The sequence below is a fragment of the Manacus vitellinus genome, unplaced genomic scaffold (genome assembly GCF_001715985.3).
Source record: "Manacus vitellinus isolate BGI_N305 unplaced genomic scaffold, ASM171598v3 scaffold_3_pilon, whole genome shotgun sequence".
Classification (NCBI taxonomy): Eukaryota; Metazoa; Chordata; class Aves; order Passeriformes; family Pipridae; genus Manacus; species Manacus vitellinus.
In genome coordinates, this window is record NW_021940535.1 from 13,061,615 (window position 1) to 13,084,953 (window position 23,339).

At 41.6% G+C, this 23,339-nt stretch overlaps 1 protein-coding gene across 3 annotated transcripts; it reads right to left on the reverse strand.

Annotated features, from left to right (window-relative positions):
- Positions 1 to 3,634: 3,634 nt before the first annotated feature.
- Positions 3,635 to 23,011, reverse strand: NOD1 (nucleotide binding oligomerization domain containing 1). Of its 3 annotated transcripts, none has more exons than XM_008933520.3 (12): positions 22,931 to 23,011; positions 22,032 to 22,370; positions 20,028 to 20,202; positions 17,409 to 19,212; positions 15,280 to 15,363; positions 14,151 to 14,234; positions 12,542 to 12,625; positions 10,441 to 10,524; positions 8,284 to 8,367; positions 7,580 to 7,663; positions 5,441 to 5,524; positions 3,635 to 3,994 (listed from the first exon to the last, which is right to left on the reverse strand). In XM_008933520.3, exons 2-12 carry the CDS (start codon positions 22,245 to 22,247, stop codon positions 3,922 to 3,924), a joined length of 2,856 nt encoding a protein of 951 aa, XP_008931768.1. In that variant the 5' UTR covers positions 22,248 to 22,370; positions 22,931 to 23,011; the 3' UTR covers positions 3,635 to 3,921. The 3 variants fall into 3 exon arrangements, with proteins under 3 accessions (XP_008931768.1, XP_029817824.1, XP_017931405.1); XM_029961964.1 differs by lacking the exon at positions 22,931 to 23,011 and adding an exon at positions 22,459 to 22,532; XM_018075916.2 differs by lacking the exons at positions 3,635 to 3,994; positions 5,441 to 5,524; positions 7,580 to 7,663; positions 8,284 to 8,367; positions 10,441 to 10,524 and adding an exon at positions 13,971 to 14,023 and having other exon boundaries at positions 12,541 to 12,625.
- Between the last annotated feature and the right edge of the window lie 328 nt (positions 23,012 to 23,339).

The following is a 23,339-nucleotide window of genomic DNA, read 5'->3' on the forward strand; positions in this document are numbered from 1 at the left end:
ATGAGGAAGGACTTGCCACTATTACTATTTTGTGTTTTTAGAAGCCTTACCTATCCCACAGAGCAACTGAGATCCCTCAGCAAGCAAGCAGAAACCATCTTCTGTGAGTAAACTTGGAGTCCTCGAGTGCAGCAAATAGTTCCAGCCTGGCCTCCATTTTCACCTAGCACAATTTTGTTTCTACCTACTAAAGCAGCAGTCAAGACCTTTGAGTACAGCTGTAGCTTTTTCCTGCAGAGATTATTTGTTGCATCAGTTGAAAACTGAGCAGCCTCTGTAGTGCCCTCTCATTCCTCACAGCAAACCCATCCCTTGCTGCTGTTGCCTGGCTCTGATGCCTTTGCTCTCGACCACAGCCATTTGTACAGCTTTGCAGCAGTCTCCTGTTTTCCTTTGCTGAACTGAGGTAAGGGAGCAGAATGAAGCTACAGGGAAAAGGCGTGGGTGTCTCACTCTCTTCAGCATCAGTGCTGCTCCCATGGCATGGGATTGGGATCCTGCACTGGCTGTGGTGGAAGAGCAAAGGCTGCACCACCCTGCAAGTCCAGCTGGGGTCCAACACCTGGAAATGCATGTCTGACACAAGTAAGCAGCACCAGGCTCAGAAAAACATCCTTTCCTGAAGACCTGGTAGTGTGTGCCGGGAGCAGGACTGCACTGTGTTGCAGCAGGGCTCTCTTGAGGGCCACTTTGTTATTCTGGCACCAGTAAATACACACAGCTTGCACCAACCACATACAAGTGGTAATACCTCAAGCCAGCAAGTCTTTGCCCACAGCAGTGAATGGAAACACAAAGAACTTCTGCTGTCAGTGTGGCCAGAGGACTGTGGAAGCAGAGCATGGCAGCAGCATGTCCTGGAGCCACCATCATAGTTTCCCTCAGTGCCCCTAACTGGATTGGCACCAGCTGCTGGAAGGGTCCCTTAGGGGCAGTACCAGCTGTGAGTGGCCTTCTCTAGCTGCATCAACTCCTCTTTCTCGTCTGCAGCCAGAATTAGTTAGGGTGTCACTGTCCTGTCTTGATCTAGCCAAGTGTCTACTTGACAGGGCTTAGCAAAGCCAAAGCACTTGCAGGCAGCTTTTTCTTTACAAAGCTGTTTATTATCACAGTGGATGAGTGGAAAAACATGACGCAGTGTACAGAGATGGCTTCAGCAAATTACAAACAAGTCTAAAATTAAAGTTACAGTTGTCTTTGAATTTGAATGAACGAGGCTCTCACTGCAAGCTGCAAATGTGTTGCTCCAAGGTGCTCTACAAACAGGCCAGTAAGGCTACAAAGCGCTTCAGCCAAAAATGCTGTGCTGATAAACAAGGAGTGTCTGGCTGCTTCCAGAGCAGCAACCAGTTTCCCCAGCATGACTCCCAAAGTTGTGATGTGCTGTGTGAAGCTCTAGGTGAGCTGGGAGCTGAATGCTAGGAAACCCCTTGATTTTGTCAAACCCAGACTGAGCTGTGCTCAGACCTTCAGCCCAGTCCAAACGAGCACTTGCAGCTGCCCAAAATCGCCTCTGAAATGAGTGGCTATGACTGGCACTGTAATCAGTGCCAAACTCTGTCTTACATGGAGCTGGGCTTGATCCTGCCACTGCTTACGCTGAGGCTGCACTTAGCTGCTGCAGCACCGTAAATGCTGCTGCCCCTGAAAACAGCACCCTGGATACCTGGCTTGTAACAACCAGGTATAGAATGGGATTTGCAACAGGGCCGAGAATGTTGTGCAACAAATAGCGCCAAAGACTGCTCTAAATCAAAAGAGGGGCAGATGTGTCTGCATTGGAAAGCTTGGGGGAGGCTGTTTTAGTCAATCAGTGAAATAAGGACAGGAGCTGGAGTTTTAAACTATTTTCTACCTGGTAAAAGAGCAAATAATTCTGTGATTAGATCAAACTGGGAGCACACTTCCCTCCAACACAGGCAATTGATGCCTCCTGTGAACGCCCTTCCTTACACCAGTGTCTTCTCCTTTCCATCAGAGCGGGCTGGCAAAACACAACATTTTGACAAGGTGCATGAGTGTCTGATTTGTTAAAGTCACTGAGAAGTCTTTAAAGGCTTTGCTTTGGCAGATGTTTTGGCAATTGAAATCCAGCTCATCTGTAACTGTGTGCCCTTTTGCTTCAGTAAACAAATGGCTCAGGTGCAGAAATCATTCAAGTTAGCTGTCTTTCCTCTAGCATGGTTGAAAAACTTCATCTGTCTCCCTGTGAAAAATCAGAGTTGATACCACAGGCACAGAAGAAAAGACACTGACAAATAATAAACACTAAGCTGGTTTTCTTCTTTTTTTTTTTTTTTCTTTCCTTTTTTTTTTTTTTACTGCAGGTTTTGTGAAAAACTTTACGAGTATTTTAAAATGTGTTAGGGAGCTGAAGGGAGTAGACAGAATGGGGAGGCTGGGAAAGGTCAGCTACCATGTAGGAAATGGAGAAGCTCTGATCTATAAAGCAAACCTTTTCTCATCCTTTCTTTCAGGAGGCAGATTTGGGACATGGGAAGGTGAGGGTTCATTGGTTTGGCATTTTAACTGGAGATTCTTCTTCCAGCCTACCAAGATTTTGTGGGCTAGTCAGCTACTGGAGAATTGTTTCTCAAAGTTTTGGCAGGTGGTAACACAGGAGAAGGAAGGAAAATGGCTCATGCTTTTCCATTTTAGGTTCCTACACCATGGGGTAGTTTGAATTTACAAAGCATGCCTAATCCCATCCCCCCAAAAAAAGAGAAAAAATCCAATACCTCACTCCTTTGCAAACTGGTTTCTTTTAAGAGCATCTAAAGTTACACTCCCTAAAAAATAATTATTTTGGGGGGGATAATGTTTTCTTGCCAGTCCTTATTATTACTACCTGCCTCTTGCCTTGCTCTTTCCCCTAATTCAAGCTTAGACTAAAAGCTTTCCAAGCAAATCTCAATCCTTCTTTGTGCTTACATGTTGCTGGGAGAAGGGATTTTTACTTGACGCTAGTGATTGTCAATTGTCCTTCCTCCCCACTGAACCTGGGCAACGTAATATTGGTGTATTGCCACCAGCATAGTGTCTAGGCCAAGAGCCAAGGCAATGAACAGCCTGCTAATTAATTTTTCACATTTATCTCCAGACCCCCTCCCCAGAACAAACACTGTGAAAACAGGAGGTAGCCGTTTCCATGCAGCCCTCTGGAAATTTTAAGCAAAAGTGGTTTACTGACAGTTTTATGGTTTTGCAGTGAAGGCAGTAAGGACTTCTGGTTGTATAAAAGAAAATGGATTGCCTTCAATATGGAAAAAAAGATTACTGAAAGTAATCTGAGCCTGATGTATCCGTTTCTACTCCCCCCCAAAAAACCCAAACAAAAAAAAAAAAGCAATGTCTACAATGCTGCCTGTAGTCAGTGGAGAAATAGAGGCCTAATTTCTAGGCAGGAGGAAGGTATTCATGTTGAAAACATTCATACCAACAGTATAGATACTGTTTCCAGTAAAGCTGCAGATATTAATTTTCAGTTCTGAGGCAGGTAATACTGTGAGCTGGTGGAATTTGTGCATCTTGCACCCTTTCTTGCATATATATATGTGTGTGTGTGTATATTTATGGATATAAATAAGTTAGAAATTATTTACATCACTGTACAGAATAAAACTAAACTCAGTTATCAAAATGCATATAACAGTGGATTTACTCTGTTAACACTTTGCATTTCATCTTCAAAGCACTGTACAAACATTAATTATTTACCCAGGCAACTTCCCACTCACCAAAGGATTAGGAATAACAAGCAGGATAAGGGATGGAGCTGAGGGAGAGCAGCATGTTCATAAAAAGGCAGCTAATCATGTATGTCTCTCCTGCCATGAGCCCTGTAGATTTCTGCCTTTATAAACTCTGTGGTCCAAGTGTAGGAGTAACCTTTGTTAAATGAACTTGGCAAAATGTCCTCATTCAAAAGCAAATGATCCGTTCTTCATTTTCAAAAGCTTTGGACTCTTCTTGGCTTATCAGGTTCCCATTCAAACTGGAGGGGAAAAATAAAAGGGATGTGAAAGTAAGGTAGTGACTTGCCCATCTTCTATTTTTCCAAGGTTTTGGAGCAGAGATCACAGGTTTGCAATGCTGTGTGAGCTGCACGCTTCTCAAAGGCATGCAACCGGGAACAGGCATCAGACAGGCCGGCTACAGCACTGCTGTTCCCACTGCACATACAGGGAACAAGGCTTCTCCTTCAGAAATAAAACCAGAACACACACATAAACTCCAGTAACTAAACTTGGTGTTGGAAACCCATCTGTTTGCATTTCAGCAAGCACCATATAGCTGACAAAGGTTCTTATCATGCAGTGGGCTAGTTTAAAGACATTTAAATAGTCCTCAGAGCATTCTGTGTCTTCCCTGACAACAGGGGAAGAAAACTCTGTGAAGTGCTCAGGCATTATTAATGTGAAATGACCAATAGAAAAATCTTCAATTCCGGCTATGTAAAGTGAATCTACACTGATATTTACACTCCTGAAAATAAGCAGCCTGGTTAAGTGCTGCTTACAGAAATGTTGAAATCTATTAAACCATTAGACTTATGAAATTGTTTGGGTTAATGAATGCCTCTGAACAGTCAGGCCAGAATCAAAAGACAGATTTCATTTTGAAGATTTAAAATTATCTGAGTGGGAGTTGATGCCTCTTCTACAGACAAATACTGACAGTGGCTTTTGAAAAAAGCACCTCTTCCACATCTCCAGGGAATACACCAGTCAGACAGTGAGTCATTGTCTTTTTAAGCAAGAATTCAGTGTCCTTTCAGTAAACCAAATATATATATTTAGAAATAAATTTCATATTCAATAATAAAGTAACAGTGCTAAAACCAGCTCAGTTCTATTGACTTCTGAGCTCCCTGAGGTGAAGAAAGGAATGTGGTATTTGGCTTTCTGCCTTAAATGCACACGTGTAACTATGTGATGCCCACCTAATCTAAAACAAACAAATCCTACAAAAAGTTAATCTTCTTGTAGCTTAGCACTTTCAGTGTGTTTGGAGCACCGCCCAAAGAAAATCCAAGCACAAATTCTACAAACCAAATTAGTAATGCTGATTAAATATAACCATCTCCTGCTTGTTGGGATTTAGGTCCTGAAAAGCATGAGCACGTTCAGAAGTTTAAAAGTGAAAAAACAGGACAAACAAAACTTGGTCTATAAATTTAGGCCCTGGTTCTGCAAACCCACATGTTCTGCAAATCAGTGGTATGTGAACTAAGAAAACTGCTTGACATTCGTAAAAAAAAAAAAAAAGGAAATGTTTAAATGGCAGCAGCTTTTTACCTATTTGAAATCCACAGCTGGAACTACAACCCCTGCCTCACATAAACTTGCTCTGAATTTTTTAGGATGGAAAATAGTAAGGCCAGTAGTGTTTTAAAGGGAAAGAAAGTTTACAAGTGAGCCTTTGAGGAAGGGACCTTTACCAGATTTCTTTAATGGTCGTGTTCTCCTTGAGAGCTTCGCTGAGGCACTTCACCCCTTTGGCTGTAATTTGATTCTGTATAAGCCTAAAAAGAAAGCATTTCATGTCAAACTAACATGCAAACTAATTTGCAGCGCATGCATAACCTACACTCAGCTTGACATCAAGGAGCAAAGCTGTCTGCCACAAGAAGGTGGTTATGATTTTATCCACGAGAATGGTACACAGTATTGGCCAAATGCCCCACATTTGAGTATTAGTCTTTTCCTTTTAATCTTGCATTCTGGAGATACTGAGCTTAATTACACAGCTGACAAATTTCTGCTATGAACTGTTCAGTAGTGGTATGAGATTGTGGTATTTGGACTCTCTGAAAGAGATAAACCTCTTAGCTCTTTTTTCTTACTAAAACCACTGTGAGACATTTTTAAGTGATGTACAGAAAATTCTGACTATAGACTCTGTATAGGCCTAGTGTTTTAGCAGTTATGATCCAGAGGCTGCCAAATCCTCCTGTCTTGTTTATCAAATCAACAAGATCTTTGAAAAATAAAGCACTGATTTTGACTCCAGCATGAGCAGGTGCCAGTCCCAGTGAAGCCAACTTAGCAGCTAAAAATTATGTCTCATCTGAGCTTAGGGAAAAACAAAAGACACATAAAATCCTCAGGTAGCCCAAGTGATGAAGCAGTAGGTAGCTCTTATTAACCACTGTAGACCATCTCCGAGTTAAAAATGAAGAAAGTCTTGTCATCTGCATGAGTATAAAAAGTCTCATCAGTCTATCCTAACTCAATACTCATCTTTCAGTCTACCATGGTGAGCCCCATAGCTGTACCATTCCATGTGACTGGTTGCATGAATCCCTCAGGATTCAGGACGAGGCTGAAAATTGCAGTGTATTGAACAATCTTTCAGGGAGGGAGGGAGGGAGGGAGATAGGTTTTCCCATTAAAGGACTTTCTGCACTTGGTAAATGAATCAAAATGCAAAGGGTTCCAGCAGATTCTTTCAGCTACTGGAAAAAGATTTTTATTCTGCCTCAAGTTCAACTATCTATTTAGGTCACTGCTTTTTGAAGGTATCCAGTGGTGTAACCAACAAAGGAGGATATAAATTTATCTACTGTCAGAAACCCATGGACAATACTGAGAGTCATGGTAAAGACATGTATCTGCTTTGGTTGGGGAAAATTTCGTTATGAATTCAAACCAAACTACTCAGTGAATTATATCTGCAGCTGTGCACAAAGAAATCAAGCACTTCCCCCCCCTCCTTTTTATTTTCAGGGTGATGGGCACCACAGCTTTTGCTGCTTTCAAAAGAGGCTGCAAGTACTTGGCACCCATGACAACCAGCATGCTTCCTAACGGGTGGAAACTAGGATTAATACAGGCAGCGTGCTAGAGTGTGGTTAGCAAAGTCTTCGTAAAGCCTGTAAAGGGACTCCATTTCTTATGGTCTCTTGATTGCTTGAAATGAATGGATGGCTATTTGTTTCAGAGCCCACATCTGCCCAACCCCATTCATCAACAAATTCTTGTGAACCTCTGGATTAGAAAAGCTAACGCTATGTTTTCTTAGAAGTGTAACAAGTCTCATTGTGATTGCTAGAAATAATCCCTGGTTTCCTGGGGATTTGTGCCTTAGAGATGAGTGTCTTGCGTGAGTGTATTTCTAGCCCTAGAAGAAAGCATCAGACAAATGCAACATATATGTAAGTGTCTGTCATGTAAGTTCTTGGTTGACGGGTAAGAGCTGAGCTAGCTACTTTCATAGTATGATGATAAATAGAAATAATCACAATAACCTTACTCTATTCTAGCTGTCTGGTTATGTCTTTTTTTTTTTTTTAAACCTTTGAGTTTGAGGCCAGTACTGTTCCCTTAATGAGAGATGAAGTCAATCAGTAGTTTGAAAGTTACCAGGACACACAAACAGCTTAAACTTTACCCTCTATAAAAGCAGGTTGAAAATGCTAGACAGTAGCTTTACTAACTTCCTGTTAGAACTGTCTACAACCAGTCAGCTGCATCCAGACCATGGACAGAAAGCTTACTGTGACCTACATAGCCTTGGAAGGTGAAGCTTTAATGTAGTGACTGCCAAAGAGCCTGTGCCACTGTGGAATGTAGCTCACCATAAATGCACCAGTTTCTTGTTGACCTTTAGCATCTCTGCAAAGCTCATTGCTGCCTCATCATCCAGCTCGTTTTTAGTCAACCTAAGTGGGAGAAAAAATGTTCACTTAGGATGTAATTACTTTTCAGCCCCCTGTTTTTCTAGCTTGACTGTGACTTAGATTTAGACAGCCAAAGGGCTGTTCCTGCTCTGAGCAATTTGTAAAGGCTGGACACAAAGAGATACTGAAGAGAAGCCCTGGAGGTAAAAAAGACAAGTATCAGATCTTAGTTTCTCTGAGCAATGTTCTAATGATACTTTCTCAAGATGCTTTAGTGTCTAAAAGGTGGAGGAGGTGTAATGGGAAAAGGTAAAGAGGTAGAGACAACTCTTAAGAGGTGCAAAAACTGGGGACAAAGAACTTAACTTCAGATGATGGAAATGAGAGAAAAAGGGGAAAGCAAGATGAAGGGAGCAGAGTGAGGCATAACATTAGGTCATTAGAATATGTCCCAAAAGACAGGTGCTGCTGATCCATTACTCATGCCCTGATTTTTCCAAAGGGATAACTTATAGCTTGCTGGTAGTGAAAGCATAGCGGATGAGGGAAGGGAGAGAAGAAAGGGAGAATAGCAGGGGGGACGCGATTGGAGGAAATAAAATTAGGCTGCAGTTTTCTCTGGAGAAAGAAGAAGAGGAGAAGGAGACCACACTGTCAAATACCAGAATATTCTCACGGAGTTGTTGTGTTGCATAGCTTCAGCAATACTTTTGCCTCCCTCTGTTGTGATGCCATTGAATGCGAGACTGTGAAGTAAAGATACAAATGTGTAAGAAACAGCATGACTTGGCCCTTCCACTGCCAAATACTCCTGAATATCCCGGATGATCTGCTTCCCAGTTGTACAGTTCAGCATTTATGTGTTTCAAAGGCTCACATACTTTGCAAACCAGTAAGTCCTTATGATTTACAAGTGAGAACAGTTCACGGGCTGCAGCCTGAGTGCAGGTCTATCATAGAGGCCATCAGGTTTGCTGTCAGCGAGTGGTGCTCTTGAGACTGACAGAAGAGTTGCACCCAGTGATTTTGAGAGTCAAGGCTTTTAACAAGGACAAAAAGTTACACTTAGCAGTACATAGGTTTTTACATGCTTTTTTCATCCCAAGTCCCTGTACGAACTGGGCACTTTATCCTTTCAGTCCTTCAGATGCCCCAATACCTCATTCATCTTCCAAATACAACACCTTCTGCTGTGTATGGAGAGATGAGCTTGTAAATACTTTCCATTACAAACCACAAACATTTCTTAGTCTGCCCTTCATTCTTTGAATAGACATTGGCAAAATCATCCAGTTAAAGTTATGTTCCAGGCTTTCAAAATTCAAAAAGCATCTCCCCTCTCAAAATAATTCAAAGCCTCAAAAAAGGTATAAAATGGAATCAAGTAGAGCAATTACACAAGTATGTATTAGCATGAGTCCCTCCTAGCTTCAGCTGAAACTAGATATTCTCAGTCCATAATGACTGGGCCTAAAAAAGGCAAATAAAATAAACTGATGTAGTAGGGATTATCTTCCCTTAATCTTCACATAAAGCTACCACTGGTGCTAACTATGAATTCTAATCATGGAGCAAGATTAACCAGTGGAAGATAAGAAATAAACCCAAGTGCAAGTACAATACAGAGCAGAGGATTCACACTGCACAAGTGCCAGCAAAACCAAGTTGGAGATAGCACACTTACTCCTCCTTATTTTTTCAAACACATTCATCAGCATATTTGCTCTCTGAGAATCCCTGAGCTCTGATTCAAGTTCAAAATGTTTTCTTTCAAGTCTGATGCGTCTGGATGGATTGTGCAATTATGGGAAGATGACTATTTCAGATGGCTTTTAAGTTCAAATATATTTAGGTCACTGCACCTGTTCAGCTTTTAATTTTTAAATTTGACTAGCCGCTTGCAGAAACGAGGACAAGACACCTGCTCTGAAATCCCTGGATCTGAAGTGGCAGCAATAAACTCTCCAGAGATCCCCAAACTCTCAGAGTATTTCTAAAGAAACTAGTGCCATGTGCCACCTTGTGGGGAAACTAAGGAGCCTTGTTTGGGCCTTCACTGAGAAGGCCAGTGGACCTGGGAGACAAATGAAAAGGATCACCCTGAACACAGTGCTCCAGCTGTGTGAAGGGATTCCAAAGGAGCAGCAGCTGCCACAATATGCATCTTTAAATCCCCAGCCAGCATTTGGGAGTCAGGAAGGGGATGGGCTGTTTAACAGTGCTGACTTCTCCCTTTGCTATACTTCCAACTTCTCCCACATTAGGGCTTCCAGAAGGCTAGTTTGAGATGCTTCACTGTACTCCAGTAAGAACTAGCAGTAGCACTGAATATGTGGTGTTCTAGCTCCATTGGAGTACAGGATGAGGCCTAATGTAAGAATGTCCCAGTCCCTATCAAGTTTATCCTCCTAAAAATTAATTTGTTAAAAGCTGCTCCACTTTTGCAATAGGAACTGTTAACACTGAGCTCACTTGGAGCCCGATTCTGTGACACCCTTCTGCTAGTGCTCCCAGATCAAAATGGCACCCACTGACCATGTGCTTTCATAAATGCCAAGAACTCCGTGCAGCATGAGGGGAAGACGTGCAGATAGAGGAAAGGATGCCAGTCTTGCAGTATTTTTAACTTGCTTAATGGCTGCACAGGGCTTTTTGACTCAATCTGGACTCTTGCTTGCACCAGAAGCCTCTTGGTTACAGCAAAGGCTGCAATACCAGATGGCATTCCAAGCTCTCAGTTGGTAGGGAGAGTCATTGCTTCACAGCATGATGGAAAAGCCACCCCTACAACAAGCTCCCTGGTTTTGACAGTGTTTTACCTCACGTTTGTTAACCTGGGGTGGTTCCTCAGGGCCTCTGCAAATGCCTTTGCTCCTTCGTCTCCAACTCGATTACCCCACATCCTAGTCAAGAGAGGAAACCAGGAGATATCAGTTGTGCTGCCCTACTGACTACTGGCATTGCATTCTCCCTTTTTCTCTCCTCTCCCCTCCTCCCTGATTACTTCCCAGTCTTTCAGGATTGTGAGACACCTGGCAGGTACCCTCCCTGCTGAGCCAGGTATGTTCCACTCCCTGCACATCACACCACCAGCCTCTGCTGACTCACCACTACCCTAAGGCCACAGCACAGAAGCAGCTCTAGGAGACAGTCTGCTGCAGCAGGAGTGCTTTTTGGATCACCTTGCTGCACTGGGAAAACCCTCTGCAGCCCTCTACCCTTATGGGATAAAGGTGTCTTGAGGTCTCGTACAGCGAGCTGATGTGAGAAACACACCAAGTCCTAAATCCTATAATTTTCTGCTCAGTGTTTCCTTCCCATATCCTGGCTGTGATTTTTCTGTTACCTGTTGGGCACAGACTGGCCTTTACACAGTGCAAAGTACAAGTCCTGGAAAGACTCCCAGATGCACAACTGCATGGGGACCCACAGCCAAAAAGGAGATTTTCTGAAGTGAACTACCCTACAGGCTCCTCTTCTCCTTCAAAATAGTCTGGTAAAATGGTTACTGTCACTTCAGCATTATACCCAAGTGACATCTCCTCTCTCAACAGCTGCCAAGAGAAAGATCAAAATTTCACAAAGACAGTACAACACTGGGCTCTTTCACACATTTGTGGAATAGTGTTTCCAATGGCAAAACAAAGCAAAGGTTTAAGAGAAGGTAACATGGTACAAGCTGGGGAGATTTGATCAATATTTACAAGGAGTATCTGATTAAATTCTTTCTATGCAGACTAACCACTTTGAAAATTCACCCTCTATTATGAGGTTTGAAAGCACCTCTACTGAGGTCTGAGTCGTTGGATTTTTTACAGAGATCATGGCTTGATGACTCAGAGCCACACTCTGATTGATGGGTAATTAGTTGGCAGCTCTTTTAAAATCAATTGAGCTTTGTGGCATCTAAACACATGGACTTCCAGTAAGTTCCCCAGAATTTCCTTGTCCTTCAGACCCAGTGCAGTTTGCTCTGTAAACGTTGAATATTGAGCTATCCTAAATCCATTTGGAGTGATTATTCCTCCACAGGAGGAAATAGGAGTCCTTCACTGAAATTACAGCAAGTACAGCAGAGCAGACCCAGCTGTATGGAAGTGTGCAGGCTGTGCCCTGTATTTTGAAATGTTGTAGAACAGAATTAAAGGCCAAAAATCTGATTGTTCAGATCTGATTTTCATATTTCAAGGTTACTATAATTTTCACAATGGTCAAACAGAGGTTTTAATGCCACGTATTTAATTATTAAATTTTAAGAAATATGTTCTCCTGTAGAGTGAAAAGAGAAACTGGGATTTGCCAGAAGGGGGAAAAAACAAATAAAAGAAAATAAATCAAACCTAGCACCTTTCCCGAGTAAGAGGGCAGGAACTAAAGGTTTAGAGTACGTTCAGACCTACAGTAATAGCAGACTCTCCAGTTAGGGACAGACTAGAGGTGGATGATGTGAATTCCTTTTTATTCTCTCAGCTCACAACTTTATCAGGATGTCATGCAGAAGGTTTGACAATGTAACAATGACACTCAATAACTAGGTACAGTGCCAATAGTCATAAAACCACACAGACTTAAAAATAGCCAGGTATCTCTAGAGGACCTGTGTTGCCATAAAGTGGCTATCTTTACACACTGTCCTCTTGTTTGTCTCTCCTTTAAGGCTCTGACAGAGCAGTGAAAAAAACCAACCCAGAAACCAAAACCCAAACCAAACATTGTGTGAACTGAAGAACAACAAAGCAGCTCTCCTTTTCCATGGAAAATGTGGCTGTGCTTCTACACTTGTTTGTTCTAATGCTGCTGTTGAGGGGGGAAGGAATAGCAGGAGAAGAGAAGGTAAGAATGAAAAAAGGAATCCTAATGGATTTATAGATGCCCTCCCAAAATCAAGCCCCAAGGTCTGCTCCTTAGCACCAAACTTACCCGATTTCAAACATTGTCTTGCTCTTCTGGATGGCCTGGGCAAGGCACTTCCCTCCTTCACTAGTTATTTTGTTTGCTCCTATTCTGCACAAAATACATGAATTGATGAGGTACATCACTTACAACTGTACAGCTATTAGAACATCAGCTCAGAAAGCCATACAAGTAATTAAGACTAATTAACTCTGGAGGCTAGCTACAGTTATCAAATATTAACCTAGAGCAAAAAAATACTGCAGACACTTGACTTTTGATTAAAAGACATAATTTTATGTTGTCTTTTGCTTATTTTGCATGTCAGTGCTCCAAATCAGAAATATTACAGTAGAATCTTGGATTTGGTGCTCAGTGTGTTAGAACTGAGCTTTAGGAACTGATCCTCAAGGCAAGGACCCTGGCCTAGTTTTTAGCATAGTTCATAGTATCAGCAGTTGCTACAGAGCACATGACTTAAGTGCAGCATGTTTCATGATGCCACAGGGAACAGAATATTTCGTGACTGTGTGGTTTCAAGGGAGTCTGCAGCTGACAAGCACAGACTGCGATAATTTCGTGTCTTTCTGTTCTAAGCATGGGCTGTAGGCAGTGGCACAGGTCAGTGCAGCAGTGAGTGTCTCTGGCTGGCATTCTACAGAAGGCCTTTTCTATTTTTAGCCTATGTGGATATCAAATGGCTGGAGTTCAAGGAAGGGATAATTGCATATGGATGGATGTAAAGAACAGACCAAACTCCAAAACCCCTCAAGTCACTACATTGACATAAAATTGGCTTGTTTGACTTCAGGCACATGAACATGCACTCTGTCTCAAAATAATTGCTAGGATTACTATGAGAGTTGAAAGTAACCATCTGTCAACAAGGTTTTTTTGTGAAAGTGAGATTAAATAAGCAAAGCACTGTGTCAAAGCAGCAAAAGAACCAAAGTGCTCTTGGGTTTCAAAACTCTGCAAATATTTCAAGTGTGAAGGACGTGGCTATAGTGGGGTTTCAGATCACGTTAGTGGTAGAACAAGGACTAGAACTAAAGAGTCCCTGGCTGCCAGTTGCTACACTCATACCAATAGCTGACATTGCTGCAGTTACCTCTGTTTTCTGCTATGGTCACAATTAAACCATTGGTTAATGATCTACCTTTATGTCAAACCAGTGTTGTGCATGGCCAGATGCTCTTATCTGGGGAAGTTCTAGGAATTAAAGGGAACAACTCACCATGTGAATTTGAGTTGAGCTATGACACCAGCATAGCCTGACTCCAGTGGCCCATGAAAAAGCAGATACTAAGAAGCTTGGTACTAAGGAAATTTCCCTTGGTACAAGGGAATTTGCCTACTGGAAGTGGCAGCAAGGTTCATGCACAACTTATGCCTTGCTCAGGTGCTCAGACTGGATTTAGGTAAAGAACAGGTCTCATGCACTCCTTTAACTTACTGCTATATTCCAGAAAAGACTATGGATTCAAGTGTTTCCCCTGCTGCCATCCCCTGCAAAAGAACATACAACTGCAGCCTAAATTATATTTTATTTCAAATACAATTTTTGTCTTCTGTCTACTCTCCCTCGCCTTTCAAGTTGCTTTACCTGGAGAAAAGAAAAAAAGATCCAACATACTTAACATATTCCAGGCTTGAACACTCTTCAATTAGTTTTGCAACATATTTGGCTCCGACATCAGTGATTTGATTGCTGTATAAGCTTAAAAAAAAAATCACATTGGTAAAAATAGGTTATTCCTGCTGTTAAATATTTAAAAGCTGAATATTTTATGACGCACACATAGCATCTATCTTTTTTCTATGGCTTTGTACATATTCACAGTTGCTTGCATTTCTATTTTGATATATAATTCATATTGTTGAGGGCTAGATAAAAAATACAAGGAGACCAGACTGCAAATCATGAGAAAATATTTATATATTTTTTTAATAATAAATCTCCCCAAGCAAACAAAGCTTCCCTTTATTCCTGTGTTAGTACAGAAATAATATTGCCAGAAGATAAGTCGAAAAAGGAAACACTATAACACACTTTTGGTCTTTTAAAAGTCATAAAATCCCCTTGTAAATATTACTGAAGATCAGATACCTGAGCAGTTGTACTTGCATTAGGGCACTTGAGGAAGAAAGCTATTCTTGGTATTCATATTCACCTTTCAGAAAGTCATTTTTACGTAGCTACTTAACCAAGAGCTGGCAGTCAGAGCTAACATGCCTTCCAGCTTTAATTTGATTAAGGACTAATTAAGGTCTTGAAAGAAATTGGTACCATGAGCAAGACACATGAAAATCTATGTTCCTGATACTACTCCCTACCAAGCTCTATCTGCTTTGCATAGTTGAAATAAATCAGTAGAGAAAACAACAGGCTCTAGCTACAAAGCACATGCTCTCTTGCTTGTACTCTCTTTCCCCTCCACATCAGAAGGCTTTAGGTATAAAACTATGATGCCCACACAATTCAGTAACCTGACAGTGGTCTGCACTGTGTCACAGAAGGGTCTGATGTCAGCAGGAGGCCAGCTCATGAGGCGGTGTGATGGGAGACGAAGCTGAGGACCACAGTGAACTGTTACAGGGTGGCAGCTGAATAATTTCTGACACAAAATGCTGCTTTGCTTATGGTCAGTTAACGAGGAGGTAACTGTAGTTTCCACCCCACCTCTGCTGCATTAGTACTGTCAGCATTGGAGTTTTATTTTCTAGTTTCAATATCTAGCATTCTGGTCCGAAATGGTACATACCCCAAGAAAGACACAATTCGGTACTTGGAGAGTTCTTCATACAAGGTCCTTACGCCATGATCTGTGACGTGATTTACACTGAGCCTGGAATGAAGGGAATGAAAAGAAACTTTAAATTGATACAGATTACAAGTGTTCATCACCCCTGAGTTAACAAATGACTGAAAGTCTATGCATTTTCCTCTGATATTTTAACAGGTCTGTATTAAAAGCCGTTAAGGGAAATGTGAGCTTAGTTTCATATGGCTCACTTCAAAACCAATAAAACCCAGAAAGCTTCAAATCTCCAAGGTAATGCTCTGGAACCTTTCCACAGAACTGAAAACAATAAAACATAGGAAGTCAGACACCAGATAAACATCTCACCTCCTCCTGCGCTTATTGTGATTTCAGGAAGAAAGTCTGCCTAACACCCTAGCAAAATCAAGCTGTGCAGACTACTACTCTTGCAACCTTCTCTCTGAGTACCTAGTGAAAGCCAGGCATCTTGAAAGTCTCAACACATTCAGGCTTCACAGAATAAAGATTGTGAAAAGCCCTGGCCAGAAAACAGAACTGCAGTCCCATGGGTGTGCTAGACATTTCTAATTTTGTTGTCCCAGCTAGACATGAAACAAATCAACGTCAGTCATTCACAGAATAAAAATACTTCTTCTCACAGTTGGGTTTTTTTTTTTGTTGTTGTTTTTGTTGCTTTTTTTGGTAACTTCTCAAGCTTTTTCACCTTGACTAAATGGACAAGTTCAAGTGAAGTATTCCAGTTCTGAGGAATCACATTTTGTGTGTAAAGCTGTCCCTGTGAAAACATTTTGATCAGCTTTAGTTACAACACAAACAGTAGCTGAACATTCACTGCTAAGAGTCCCTTATCATCAACAGCCTCCCTGGCCTTTGCTAGTTAGTAACTGGGTCCCTTTGGAATGCATGAGCACGTAGGAGAAATTAGCCAGTTTCTACAGATCAGAACAGTCTGCTTCTTTGACAGGGATAGTTAAGCTGCTGAAACATCGTTTCCTGGCCTGCAGAAATTGGTCATTAGAAATGAAAGTCCTAACATCTGAAGATCCATAAAGACAAAAAGGCAACCTAACAGATGGGTTTGGTGCTAGGTATGGTGCTAAGATCATACTGGGTACGGCATAATCACACAACAGGGACAAAGAATGAAAGGCTGGCCTTTTCTTCTTTTTTTGTTTTACATACTTATGCATTTTGCCCAGAAGTTTCCTTATTGCTTTCTCTTGAGAGGCCAGTCAATTTGCAACTAACTGGAAAAAACAAGAGTCACTTCCTTTGATTTAGTCTTAGAGGAAAACAAGGCAGAGCACAGCCAAACAGGAGGAATAAATCCAGTTGTTAAAAAAATAAATTCTCATGGGCTGAAGGAGCTTTAAAAAAGATATATATGAAGTTCTTGATTTTCTGTACCTAAGTGTTTGGACAAATAAGATATAGTTAAATAGCACAACCTCAAAAGGTTGAGGGTGAAACAACATGGTCTGTGATATTAGAAGTGGAGTTAGTTCTCCCTGATCACACCATGTCCTCCTTGATCACAGCCATGTCCTACCTCCACATCACCTCAGGGAAGTACCTCACCTACAGACTTCAGCTGCATCTTTTCATGGAGTACTACATGATAGCTTTTTGTTCTGTGAAAGCCAGACATTTTGGCAGGATGGAAAAGCAAGAAATTCGGAGCTTTTGATCATGGGTTACTGTGAGTAGTAGATCCTTTCTTTACCCCATATGACCAAAGGGCAGAGGTAGGCTCAGGTAATCTTCAGATAATGTGGGATGCACTTCCGTTTCCTTTCTTCTCCCCTAAGCACTTTCATAAAAATCCTCTTTTGAGACAAAAGAATTCGAGATGAAGCTGACTAAACCTACAGGTTTAAACAGTCCTGGCTTCTAAGGACTTCTTATCACCCTTTCCATTTCAGTTTCCAAATTCCCAGAGTATCCCTGCTCCTATGACTGGATGAATGAAGATTTCAGAAGATCTGCAATTTTAACTTCCAGCAGCAGTAATTCCCATCTTTTTCTACTTCCGAGATCAATTCCTTCAGCTCACCAGTTTGTGAAATTAACCAAGGATAAGAAAGGACCTGCTTACAAAGACTCCTTACCTGATCACTGCTAGCTTGCTGAAACAAGGTAGTAGCTGTTTTATTCCATAGTCATTGATGTTGTTGTTGTCCAAATCCAGAGCCAGGCGCTTCCGAAAGTGATGCACCAGGAAGGAGATGGCACTGCAGTCGGCAGAGTAGGCATTGCAGTACGCCAGCTTGATGTAATTGGCGTGCATGCGTTTGGCAGCCATCTTCCCCACCTTCTCACTCTGAGTCTCGTAAAGGCACCTCAGCATCCAAACAAAGTTGGGCTGCACCTGGATCTGATTGTAGCTTGTAAGCCTGGACCGAGTGTAGCCTTTCAGGTGGGATTTCATGCTCTCCCCAAGGTATGTGATGAGTGTTTTTCTCTTCCTCTTAAGGACTGCAGGTGAAACTAAATGCCTGAAGAGCTTCTGCTTGGATCCAGAAAGAAGGCCACAAAGAAACATGTTGGTAAAATTAAAGTGTTCCTTATTTCCAAAAGGATCCTCCCCTGCTAGTTGTTTCTTCAGCCAAGGTATGCGAAGGCAAGTAGGCTGGGCAGTCTCAGTGAAAGAGCATTCATTGAAAAACTCAAGTAATTCCTTGGCACCCACTTTCTCCTCAATAACCAAAAACAAAGCTGTGAAAAAAGACTGAAGGGTTACGTGCAAGAACTCGTAAGTGGCCTGACTGTCACAACCACTGTAACCTTTAACTGTCCTGAGAAAGCCCAATTGCAAATCTTCTTCAGAGATGTTCGCTGAGGAGACCTCTTCCTGCTCAAAGATAAAGAAAGAGTTCTCCAACCCTTTGTATGCCATTTTACCCAAAGCTAGAAGAGTTTCCTTTCTTGATTTGAACATCTCTGCTTGGCTCCTGATGCTGTTCTTCAGCAAACTTGTTTTCAGAGATCGGTTCAGATGAACTTCAATCATGAGCAAAAATACATCTGTCAGTGTAACGGAACTGTCTGGAAGCTCATGGTTGTCAAGCACGGAATGGAAGTGTTCATAGCATTTAAAGATAATCCAACAAAATAAAGGCACTGAACACAAACTGCAAAGATTGGGGTTAGCTTCCAACTGGTTCAATACCAGTGTTCGTTGCCTCTCATCTTTGAAAAACATAGCAGTGTATTCTTTCAGGTTATTGCTGGAGAAACCACGGAGCAACACTTTCTTTTTAATGATGTTTCTTTGGATCTCAGTTCCTGTTCTCGCTGTAAGAATTTTCTTGGATCCCTTAAGAAGCTTTCCCCTGAGAAGGTTTACCAGCAGTGCCAAGGGGTGAATGGGTTCATGGGGTGAACATATCTCAGGTACACTACTGAGATCAAAGTTGGCATAGATCTCATCAAAGCCATCAAACGTGAAAAGAACTGTATGAGGGAATTGCAAGATGTGATGGAAGACTTCTGTGGGGTCCTGGTCTGGGTAGCAATTATATTTGAAGAGCAGGTCTTTCAAACATATGGCTTCATCTTCCTTAAAGCAACTAAATATCCTACATCGAAAACGGAAGAAAAATTTGGCCCCTATGTCCAACTCTTTTCTGGCCCAAAGGCTTTGTATCTTCTGCAGCAAGATGGATTTTCCAATTCCTGCATCACCACAGACATAAACAGTCTCACCATCTTCATTAATTAGTCCAACTGTATCATCAAAAAGGGCTTCTAATTGACCCACCTGGCCGAGACTCTCATTGGTAAAACTGATCAGCTCCATAATGCTGTTAGAGTAGATTTCTTCAAGCAGCATTTCCTCCCTCTGAGCGTACGACATAACAAACTTGGAGTCCTGTCCCAGTTCACATCTGAGTTTCTGGCAATACCTGCTAACTAAAAAGACAGTGAACTACTATTAAAAAGCCTATATAGATGATGACCCATCTCCTGGGAACTCAGAGTGGGTAATAAGCAAAAGGAATTCTCATGTAAAAACAGTTCTTTGTCAGATTAGTTCTATTTGTGCTGCCATCATCACTCATTGGGGAAATTCAGGTGCTAATGAAAGGTCACTTGAGTGCCACTACCTGAAAGCCACTACTGATGCTGCCTTGGCTTAAGGGGCTGCTATCTTTCAGCTGAGACTCAAAGCCAAGCCCCTGACCCTTTGTTAAAGGCTGCTTTACTTGCTGCAAAGGCTTGTTCAACTTGTCAGTCACTGAATAGCCTTTTCACTTTATTTATATTCTACCTGCCATTCTATCCTGACTTGTTTGGTCACTTATATTACTGTAAATAGAAGGCATGCATTTTAGAAACCAAGTCCCAGGCACCTCAAAAGTTTTTTTTAAGATGACAAAAAACCGAGAGTCTCAGTTATTGTGCAATGTTGGCTTGTGTTTTTATTGCACCAGAAACTTCACTTCAGATGGGGACAAAGTAAGTCTTGTATTTATGTAGTAGGAAAAAACCTCTCAGGAGGAAATAATTTATTTCTGCAGTACCTAAACTCTGACTTTCAGTATAGTTCATCATTTAGGATCACAGAATAATTCAGGTTGGAAGAGACTTCAGAAGATCTCGTCCTACTTCCTGCTGAGAATAGGATCATTTATGACATCAGATGAAGTTACTCTTCTGTCACCTGATTGGAGCTTCCTCCATAGCAAGGTAGTTCTAAGGGAAGGGATAGAGACGTATGACCTTACCTGGATCTGTATTTACCACAGGTTTACTACTAATATTCTCTGAAGGCTCGTAACCTATTTCGTCCAGCCAAGGCTGAAGTTCATAGTAAGCATCAGTGACTTTCTGCAGGACATAGATGAAATATTCTGATACTTCTTCTCCCTTGCTTTGAACCAAGTCTAGAATTTTGCGAACCTGAAGAAACAGCACGTGAAAGATCATTGATAACACAGCATTTGATGACGGTAACACTTGTGACTGCTTTAGGATCCCTTCCGGACTGGAGCAGGGGACAAAAATCAAAACTGGTACTTCAAAAACATGAATGCAAAATCTAGCTCTGAATTTGAACCATCATAGAACTCAATAGCTACTTGTATTTGGATGTTGCAAGAGAGTTGGCTCTGAAGGTCTGAACTTGTAGCTAAATCATATGCTAACCAGAAACGAAACGGATAAATACCACTCCTCAAGAGGGAACCCAAAGGATTTCCTCAGCTTGGCTAGATGGTATATTTTAAATCCTTTGCCGGTTAAAATAAAAAAAAGGGAGTGGTTTCTCAATGCCCTAAATTCACCCTCTGTTTCATAAATACTCCAGTCACATTTGGGTTTACCTCAGGATCCATCCAGATCCAGAGCAGGGTAGGCAGAATTCCCCTCTGGATCTTAACGCTGAGCCAAAACTCGACAGCTCTTCCATTTAACACAGTAACTCAATTCTTCAGGCTCTGTCTATACAATGGCCTTGCAGCTGTCACCAAAACTAATGGCTACCAGGCAGTGGCTGGAGCAGTTCAAGACTAAGGCAAGGTAGAGTGTGATCTCTGTGCACCAAAACATGGCAATCCTAGTACAAGACCCTCCGCAAGACAGAGCAGTCATCTGGGGGCACATTTGGAATGTCTGGGTCCCCTTGCCGGAAATGAATGAAGAATTCAGTCCTAAACCACACAGAGGGTTTCCAGAGACTGTGGTCTCTTGTGAGCTTAAAGCAGGGTGAGGTACATGCAGCACAGCAAACACATGGAGCTTTTTCTGACAATTTGTATGCTCTAAAAAGCAATTTTATGCCTTCCAGAGAAGTTCCCACAGAGTCCGCTTCACTTACGCTACTGTGGCCTGCTCTCTGTCTCTGCTTAGACTCCTGATTCATGGCCTCCCCCTCAGCTTTGCTACAACAATCATGCATATTATGCTGAACAATAAGAAATTGAGATAATCATACAGTGTGCATTTATTCAGCTTTGACCCTATACACAGAGTGAGCACTGTGTTACCATTTCAATGTGCCAGCAAGAATGATTATTCTATGAAAATCTGCACTGTTAGTGAAGTCCAAGGTCTCTGAATTTTTTATGATTTGCCTGCCCCTAACTGTGACAGCATTCTGAAGCTGAATGATTGTTTGGTCTGGGAAACAATCTCCTCAGCTGTTTCAAGTTATGATGCAAACAGCAATTGTGTACATGGCAATTTTCTCCTAATGAAAGACCAGGAAATAATTTTTGCTGCTGATGTCCAAAGATGAATTAAAATCCCAAATGTGCCAGGATATATCAATTTTCCATAACATTTACAACATACATAGGTCTTCAAAGAGAAAGGAAGGTGTGCATACAGACAACACAGTCATTAACTTCTAAAACAATATTTAATTTCTGTCCCTCCAAAAGCACGATGATCTGTCCCACAGCATCCTAAAGCAGATTGTCCTTGCAACACTCTAATAACCGTTGTGGACAACTCATTAGCAGAGTACAAAGCTGCAGCTGGGAGGGACAAAACAGCAATTACCACCTTGCTCATTCTTACAGCTGCCAATGGGCACTACAAGCAGTGCCAGCCATGCTGGAAAGAGATGTGCTGGAGACACGCATCCAGAAGGAAGGGGATGGGGCAACTCCAAAATAACAAAGAGTAGAAAATACACCACATGTAAAATTGCCAGATAAACCCATAAAACCTGGTGGTAAACCAAAAGTAAGCAAAAGCTTCAGTGGCTAGTGAAATAAAAATCACACCTTATCTGCTTGAGTAGGAAACTGGACAGCAATCTCTGCATCTTCAGTGGAGAAGTAGTCATTCTTAATCAAGTTATCAATCAAACACTGAGTGTTTCGGATTCTACTGACCAGGAGCTCTCGGTGTACCTTCAGCAAAGCAATGAAGGATGGAGGGCTTGCTCCTGGAGGTTTTTTCACAGAAATGTCCAGGTTAGCACAGAGCTGGCCTTCCATAGTTGAGGTAGTGAGAAGCTGCTCCACCAAGCCTCATCTTTGAGAAACTGTCCACTTGCAGTGAGAGGTCAGCTTGGAGTTAACTTCAGCCGAACAGGATATTTGTCTGTCACATTATCGAGCCTGTAAAACGTAATTGCATAGAACCTCAATTTAAACCTTATCCTACGCACATATACCCTTCATCTAGACATCAAAGAATGCTTCCAACCTTTGAGTAATATCATGACCAACTTTTTAATAAAGTTTCTTCCTTAGGTAATTCCATTTATTTGGCCAGGTTTTGGAAAATAAAATGTCTACAACAGGCAGTCTCTCTTCTGTACCAGTACTTTACTGTAGCTTGCCTCGACAATACCACTGGCATCTGCTTTATTAACTGCCTGTTCTTAGTGCATAATTTAATACTTTTTATTAGCTTTTCATGTTTCAATAGACAAAGGAGGGCATCTGTCCAAACATAATCTGGACAAGGACATAAACGGAATAAAATTATACTTCATAGCAATTAATTTTGTAGGAGGAATTAATTTATAGTAACAATTAACCTTGGTTTTAGTTTGTTACAACAACAGACCCTGTATACAGTGTTGACAATATGATACCTGTCCCTGAAAGCAAGGCCTTGTGAACTCTCAGACAGTTTTAGCTAAACTAGGGAAAAGAATTTAGCTTCAGGGCACCTGGTTTGAGAGGCAGTAGTGAGACTGTGGAAAAACCATCAATCAGCTGTTCCTGTTAAGAAAGCAAAGAGTAAAATGCTGTTAACAGTGAAAAGGCTGCTGTAGATTTCAGAGCTAATACACCTCTTAGGGGCACAGAGCACTTCACGACTCCTAAAGCTATTGGTTCTGATGTGTAAAACAGAAAACGTATCATTGCATTGGTTACTCTTATCAAGTTCAGGTGAGCAACTATAAAAGCTAAAAATAATTTTTCAGAATCTGAAAAAGAACAGTGCTACAGAAAGGACTAAAAATAAGTGATTGTCCATATACAGGATCCCACCTCTTATGACACACAAAAATTCTGGACCTCTCCCTGAGCAGGAATTGCACAGAATAACTGAATTCAGAGACTTTTTCCTCATAT